Source organism: Salvia miltiorrhiza, chromosome 8 (assembly GCF_028751815.1).
Source record: "Salvia miltiorrhiza cultivar Shanhuang (shh) chromosome 8, IMPLAD_Smil_shh, whole genome shotgun sequence".
Lineage (NCBI taxonomy): Eukaryota > Viridiplantae > Streptophyta > Magnoliopsida > Lamiales > Lamiaceae > Salvia > Salvia miltiorrhiza.
In genome coordinates, this window is record NC_080394.1 from 30937720 (window position 1) to 30945632 (window position 7913).

The 7913-nt window shown below is 35.6% G+C and overlaps 1 protein-coding gene across 5 annotated transcripts; it reads left to right on the forward strand.

Annotated features, from left to right (window-relative positions):
• Positions 1-385: 385 nt before the first annotated feature.
• On the forward strand, positions 386-3196 carry LOC130997661 (L-ascorbate peroxidase 2, cytosolic). Of its 5 annotated transcripts, none has more exons than XR_009093142.1 (8): positions 386-633; positions 1247-1421; positions 1544-1609; positions 2047-2095; positions 2172-2254; positions 2340-2419; positions 2510-2737; positions 2993-3196. XR_009093142.1 is itself a non-coding variant. In XM_057923068.1 (8 exons), the coding sequence occupies exons 1-8, from the start codon at positions 515-517 to the stop codon at positions 2714-2716; spliced, it is 717 nt and encodes a 238-aa protein (XP_057779051.1). In that variant the 5' UTR covers positions 386-514; the 3' UTR covers positions 2717-3196. The 5 variants fall into 5 exon arrangements, 3 of the variants coding, with proteins under 3 accessions (XP_057779051.1, XP_057779049.1, XP_057779050.1); XM_057923068.1 differs by having other exon boundaries at positions 2510-2612; positions 2675-3196; XR_009093141.1 differs by having other exon boundaries at positions 2340-2737.
• Positions 3197-7913: the final 4717 nt, after the last annotated feature.

The window sequence follows — 7913 nt, forward strand, 5'->3', positions numbered from 1 at the left end:
AATGGTCCCACCATCCTCTTTAATATTTTAGCCTTACTAACACTCTTTATTTACAAAAAACCACTCAAAATTCAATCTCAACCACACATCTCATAAAGTGGTGGGACCCTTTCTCCACTACATCAAAATCATCACCAAATTTATTAAATCTCGTGCCCAAGCAATTTTACATAATTTTGGCGGATGGAGGGAGTACTTATTTTAAAATCCAGCCCGCAAAACACAAGGTAAGTGCAAATCCTCTCATGCCATAAGCAATCTTATACGTGTATACATGCAAGTGGCTAGTCCTCGAGTTTGGGCCCCACGAGACCACCAATCAGACGGCAGGCCATGATCAGACACATCACCATTTCCAAACCCCTGGAATTCGATGGAACTTTCTCGTTCAATGTCGCGCTCCCCCTACCTGCATATACACCTTCGATCACTCTCATCTTTCTTCACTTGAATTGCATTGCTAGCTATTCTTCAGCCATTTTTTTTGCTGTGGAGTTTCAGCGCATTTGTAGCAATGGTGAAGAAGTATCCGGCGATGAGCAAGGAGTACCAGGCGGCGCTGGAGAAATGCAAGAAGAAGCTCAGAGGTTTGATCGCCGAGAAGAACTGTGCTCCGATCATGCTGCGTTTGGCGTAAGCTCATCTCCTCAATTCTTCTTCCTTTTGTTTTTTTAAGCTATTTTGTGCTTGTTTGAATTGTGATCGACTGATTGATCGATGATCATGAATGTACTCCTTGAATTTATGTGCTAAACGCATTTTTGTGCGTAAGTAGTTAATGTATATGCTTCGTTGCGTAGATGTTGCACTTGCACCTAATGAACTACACATAATACATGATTGTCTTTTTTTTTGGGTGCAAATCTACCACATAATTTCCATGTTTAGAGTCTCGAATTAGCATGGTGTATTTTCATGCTTATTAAGATCAGAGATTGGCATCACCTGTGAATCGTATAATTTTAAATTATTTCTGAATTGCGATTCTAACTTCTAGTTGAGGTCGGATTCAATCAGTGTTGTGTTGCTCGGTCCATTAGTGTTAATGAGAAATTCTCCATTAATGTTGTTAGATCGCCTCTTCAACTTGATGGACTCAGGTTGAATTTTTTGGATTTAGTTGCACTTGCTCTAAGATTGTCGATTTAATCACTTGTTACACTGTATGTATTGTTCATTAATTTTAGCATCTTTCCATTCTACAATGTGTCAACCATGCATGGTGGTAAATTATGTGGTCTTCCAGATGGCACTCAGCTGGAACATATGATTGGAAAACAAAAACAGGAGGGCCATTTGGGACAATCAGGAACCATGAAGAGCTTGCTCATGGAGCTAACAATGGCCTCGACATTGCTGTTAGGCTGCTGGAGCCAATCAAGGAACAATTCCCTATTCTTAGCTATGCTGATTTTTACCAGGTGCTTTTTTATTGTTTTTGGTCATGATTTTCAGTACAACGTAGTACTATTTTCACCCATATATATCTCAAACACGATATTTTTTTTTCTAACAAGACATTTTGCTCACTCAATGTACGTAGCTAGCTGGTGTTGTTGCAGTTGAAGTAACCGGAGGGCCGAAGATTCCTTTTCATCCTAGAAGACCAGTAAGTCTAATGAATCGGATAAGCAGTAGTAGTTACTATTATTCCTATGTGAAATTGGTATGTCTAATGGTATTAGTTTGAAGTAATCAGAAGCAAACTTTAAAACCTATTGGCAGGTAAAGTTTAATCATGTTGAACTCTGTGCTTATAAATTCTCTCGCTAAACAATGATGTTTCCTTATGGTTCTATTTGCATGCTTTTATATTGTTAACGATCAAGTAAGATGCATTGTAGCATTCTTCAAATTTTGACTTGATTGCAAAATTAGTATCTCCTATGTATGCATGATCAAGTCAATTTAAGTTTCAGCTTGTAGTCTCATTCTTTGACAAGTCCGATTAGATATTGAGTTGGTGACTGAAAAATACTTTTGAAATTTGATGAACTGTTCCTCTAGACTTTTTAGTTTTTACTGAAGCACTATCGATGATTTCAGGATAAACATGAATCACCACCGGAAGGTCGCTTGCCTGATGCCACCAAAGGTAATTTGTTACCTTCTGTGTAATCTGAAATTTGTTGGTGAAATTGTTTTTCAAAATATTCATCATTCTCTCTCAGGCACTGACCATTTGAGGGAAGTTTTCGGGCACATGGGATTGAGTGATAAAGACATTGTCGCTCTATCTGGTGGACACACTCTGGTACTCTACAATACGACCACCAAACTAAACTAGTATTTAGCTGATCACACTGATTCTTGAAAACTTGGCATTGAGAAATTTTCAGGGTAGGTGCCATAAAGAGAGGTCAGGTTTTGAGGGACCGTGGACATCTAATCCCCTTATATTCGACAACTTTTACTTCAAGTATAAGCTATTCATACTCTTGATTTTTGAATTGTTTGCATCATTCTATTTCATTGTCATTGATGAGCTGCACCGCCTTGCTGAATATAGGGAACTTGTGAGTGGGGAAAAACAAGGTCTGATCCAGCTGCCATCTGACAAAGCTCTGCTGGAGGATCCCGTCTTCCGCTCTTATATCAAAAAATATGCTGCAGTAAGATGACTGTTAAGTTGTACGCGTTTAGGTTTCGCTGATTGTATGTACATTTGGACTAGGATGAGGATGCTTTCTTTCAAGACTATGCAGAAGCTCATTAATTTGAAGCTCTCTGAGCTCGGGTAAGTTTTTGCCCCGTTTGAATAAATTGGGGCGGGCGGAATGCAAAACGGATCCTGATATCTTCTTAATGAGCATATGGATCATATGCATATTGAGTCATTGACTAAATATTATGAATATTAGTAGTACTAAAATTTTGGTTGGTTGATGATCCAAAAAGGCCCATATTCGAGATTTGATGATTGTTTTGAATTACATCTGATGGCAAAAATGATATTATTATATATGTAATTACTCTTTTATTTGTTCACCAGTAGATTCGCGGATGCCGAGTAGGCGAGTAAAGTGTATGATGGAGGATTGGCTGGTCTGCCTATGACTTTTGCAATAGTCAAATTAAGGTTACTTTTTCGTTGGGTATATTAGATTGTCTGTTTTCTTAAGTTGAGTCAATGCATGGCTTCGCTTGCTGTCTGTACATGTAAACATTCCACATTAATAAATAATTGTACAACAATTATTTGGTTGTGGTTCATGCTCCTGTAGAATTGAAGATCCTTTAGTTCACAATTGGTGTCTTAATCTGTGTCTTATTTCATGTGTTGCCAATTTTCGAATGATTGATATAGATTCTTATATATAAATTATTTTTCTGTAATTATCAAGTTTTTGAATACAAAATAAAACTTGAATTTAGACACTAATTATGATCAAAACATCTCGACTACTTTTGTAATACTCACTTAAATTTTAAGCCTTCCGTGATTTGCAGTTTTCATGTTTGTTTGGTTAAAAGTTTTTGTTCATATTTTGCAAATATTAAAATAGCCATTTTAATTAAGTAAAAGTTGATTATAGCCACAAAAATAATACAATAATATATTAATTTTAAACACTCTTACCAAAATATCATTATTATTTTATTTAAAAATTTATCAATAATTAAAATGTGACTGATTTAAATTTATTAATTACAATAATTAAAATAAGAAAGATTCAACTCAACCCCCAATTTCACCGTCACCTTTCCCCGGCGTATCTCTGCGGCCTAGACCTTGCACTGCCAACTTCTTCATCGCCGTCGCCACTAAAACCAATTGTATGCATCCAATAATTTTCACAACAATAATTAAGACGAACAGAAGGAATGAATATAATAGGAGTAATTTTCCTCTACTTGCAAAGAAGAAGAAGTTTAACAAGGATTTGAGGCTGGGCCGGCGGATTGGGATGGGAAATTGGGTAAGGGGATGTGAAGGTAGACGAAGGGAATTTGTGGGGGGGTGGGGGTGGGGGGGGGGGGGGGGTGGGGCGCTTGGAAGGGGGGCGGCAGAAGGGAATGGGTGGGGAGAGGTTTGAGTTAATTTTATTTAGTTGTTAGGTTTTTTTTTTCAAAATTTTAGTTATATTTTTTAATTCTATTTATGTTATATATTCATTAAGGGTAAAGTCGTATATTTGCATAAAAAATATTATAAATAATATTAATTTTTTGTTAAGAAAATTGATTTTTAAGAGATATTAACACTTTTGAAAATGTTTGGTTAAAAGTATTTGGTAGAAAAATGTTCACAATTGCTTTGTACTTAATTTAGTAACAATGCTTAACGAGGTTACCTTTTGGATTTGTTTTTGTAACGGAATGAAAATTATTTTGATAGAAAAGATAAGGGATGTCACAAAAGTTCGAAATTGAACGGGTCAATTCGAATAGACCGATAAAAAAGTGGATTATGGCTGAAAATTTTTAGCTCCAATTTTTTTTTAACTCGAATGGCCTGAACCAAAAATGGGGTTGGCCCGAAAATCAAGTGGATTGGCTCGATTAACCGAACACTTTCTTGATAATTAATTTTTAAACTTTAATACATTTATTTTTTAATTTGATAATAAAATTTTGATGTTTGTAGATGTGTTTTGATTTTTTCCAACCGTTAATAATAAATATTTATGACATAAAAATCAAAGAAAGATAGTCATTTATATTAAATGTATATCTAATTATTATCGGAAACGAAGTTAACATTAGTTATTAATTTATTATGTAAACTTATGTTAAAATAATACTAATCCTTGTATTTAAAACAAGGTGAAATGTTTTGATGTGAAAAACACGGTATATTTTTTTATTATGAGAATATGATTATCTATAAAAAAATTAAATATATAATTTTTTTTTTGTAAATTTGCAGGTCCGACGGGTTAGCCCCCGTAATTGAGTGAGTTAGGATTAGGGTCAAAACATTTTAACCCGAAAAATAAGAAAATCGATTAGCTCGAATCGAAATTGACTGACCCAAAATTGAATGAATTGACCCGATTAACATCCTAAAAAAAGATACAAGTCTAAATTTTATGGACATTTTTGAAGTATAGCTTGTCACAGTGTACTTTCTAGCACATTTAAATTTGATATGTAACTGAGTGAAAGTGATTAGTTACTTCTTCTATAAAAAACTACTCTTAGAAAGTCAACTCCAGGCAAGCCAAAAATGAAAGAAAAAAACTACCATCATATCGGAAAAGCTGGAATTACTTAAAGGCTAAGCAATGGTGCACGCAGTAATCAAAGACAATTTGACGACCGTATTCCAAGACAGCGAAAATTAAGATTTTATAGTATAAATACAGAAATTGAGAAAGTATGTAGCGTTTGGATCCCACTAAAATGTACAACGAGAAAGAGATAAAGTGACAAATTACATACATTTCAAAGTGACGAAGAATCGGTACTAAAAAAATCATGAAGAATCCAACAACTCTTATTTCTTTCTTTCAAATTAAATAATAACGCACTTTTATATAAAGTAATGACACACTTTCTCTTACTTTAATCCCTATTATAAGTTTTCATCTAGAATATGCTCTACCAATAACTTTCTTTCTACATAAATAATACTAATTAATTATCATTTAAGACATGTTTTTACTAATGAGAATATTTCCTTTTTCTAAATAAACAACATGGAATTTAACAACACTCAATTGCTGCAATAAATAGGGTTAAATGCATTTAATATCATGAACTTAAACGGAAATTCAAATTTAGCACGACTTTTAAAAGTTTCAATTAATATAACTACCTTTGCTCCGTGTTCAATTTTAGCACCCCTTTTTGACGTGGCTTGCCGGCACACGCTTCGATCCTACGTGGCATGCCGGCATAAGCTTCCGGCCGGCGAGCAAAATGCTGCGTTTTGCTCGCCAAGCTTTCTCTCTCTCCCGCCGCCCCTCATCTTCTCCGATTAGCTTTCTTCGCAAAATCGGCATTCACCCGTTTCAGTTCCTAATCTCCACAGCCTCCCAAAAACCTTGTTTATCTTCCACAAAAAGTCCCCACCTCCGATCAAATCAGTCCACCATCTCTTTCAATTTTCCAGTTTCCGATGGGAGTGCCAGGCAATTTTCGGCAACCCCAAAAAGACAAAAACCCCAATCTCCACCAGGCGGCGGCGGTGGCCAGCGTGTCTGTCGCTCGCCGAACGAAAGCAGATGACGGAGATCAGCGGTGCGGCGATCTCTGGCCAACGAAGGCGCGGCGGCGTGCCGTCACCCGCGCTTTCAGGCGGAGAAGCTAGGGCTCGATCCCTTTTTCCCTCTCCCCCTTAATTGTGTGCTTCTGTTGAGAGTCGAGATGAGAGAAGGTGGAGGACAGAGCGGCGACCGTTCGCCGGGCCTTCAACGACGGCGACCTCACCTGGTCTGGATCAAAAAAATGGGGCTCGCGCCCTTTTAGCCCTGATTGTGTGTCTGAGAAAAGGGAGTGAAGAGGGAGAGAGAAAGGAAAATGAAGGTGACGCCGGGTGGAAGAGCGTCGGCCTCGCCGTGCGTCGTCCCAAGCGCCGGCTGACGAAGCTAAACCGCCGCGTCTCTTCTTCTTCTTCTCCGACCATGTTCGTCTCTCTCTCTCTCTCTATTCAATGCTAAAATTGAACAATGAGTAAAGTTAAACATTTAAATTAAATACGAAGTAAGTTACACATTAAAATTGGAGGTTCGTAAGTTACAGATTATGACGTGTCACTTGGAATACACGTCATTGCCACGTGGTTATGCCGGAAAATAAATCGGTGCTAAAATTGAACACGGAGCAAAGGTAGCCATATTAATTGGAACTTTTAAAAGTCGTGCTAAATTTGGATTTCGGCTTAAGTTCATGATATTACATGCATTTAACCCCAATAAATATTACTCCCTTCCTTTTTTTCACAAATGCCAAGAAAATGTATTTTATGTATTTGAATAAGTAAAATTACATATATTTATTAATTCAAAATGAAAATTGCGCAATGTTTGAGACATGAGATGAGTCTTGAATGTTCAACATTTTCTATTATATTTTCTACTTCAATTTTTTCTTTCTCTCGATTAGTATGAAGTGATACTTTCTTTTTTATTTTATAAAAATAAGCAGTATGTAAGACAAACTCCAACAATTTATAATGCTATAATAAATTTGATTTTTATAAAAATATTAATAAATATAATAATGAGATACGGTGATACAAAAAAAAATGTGGTATATCCCGTATATTGAATCTCAAGTGAATAAGAAGAGGTAAGGTTTTTGTATTCCCCACTTTTCTTTGTCACTTTCACGTTTTAGTTTAAGTTTCAAATAGCACAAATGAAAGAGTGGATTTTGAAAATAGCCACTTTTATATAGTAAAAATAAATTTTATCCACTAATATAAAAACTTAAAAAAATACCCACATTTACCATTTTACTCTTGCATATAAATTTTTTACAAATACCCACGAATTCACAACCAAAATAAATTTTGGTTGTGAATTCAAGCTTTAAAACTCGAATTCACAACTGAATAACAAGTATTGGTTGTGAATTCAAGTTTTAAAGTTTGAATTCACAACTATAAATAGTGTTAGTTGTGAATTCGCGTGAATTCACAACCCACACTATTTCAAGTTGAGAATTCACAACCGATAAAACTTGAATTCACAACCAACACTATTTCAATTGTGAATTCACAACCAACGCCGATAATTTAGTTGTGAATTCATAAACTTGGTTGTGAATTCAAGAACATTTGTACAAAATTGCGTGATTTTCATCAATTGAATTCAACTAAAGTCTCCATCCCAATCATTCTCATCTCTCTCTCATCATCAACAATCAACTCTCCCCCAATTCTCCCTCTCTCTCACAATCGAAAATTAGGTTTTAATTGAATTGAAATTAGGTTTTAATTTTAATTGAATCAACAACAGCAATTG

Bases quoted from the DNA above. Each gene is read 5' to 3' on its own strand.
- LOC130997661 (XM_057923066.1), top strand. From the start codon at position 515: ATGGTGAAGAAGTATCCGGCGATGAGCAAGGAGTACCAGGCGGCGCTG. The intron at 634-1,246 runs GTAAGCTCATCT...GTGGTCTTCCAG, and splicing joins CCGATCATGCTGCGTTTGGC to ATGGCACTCAGCTGGAACAT. The intron at 1,422-1,543 runs GTGCTTTTTTAT...CAATGTACGTAG, and splicing joins GCTATGCTGATTTTTACCAG to CTAGCTGGTGTTGTTGCAGT.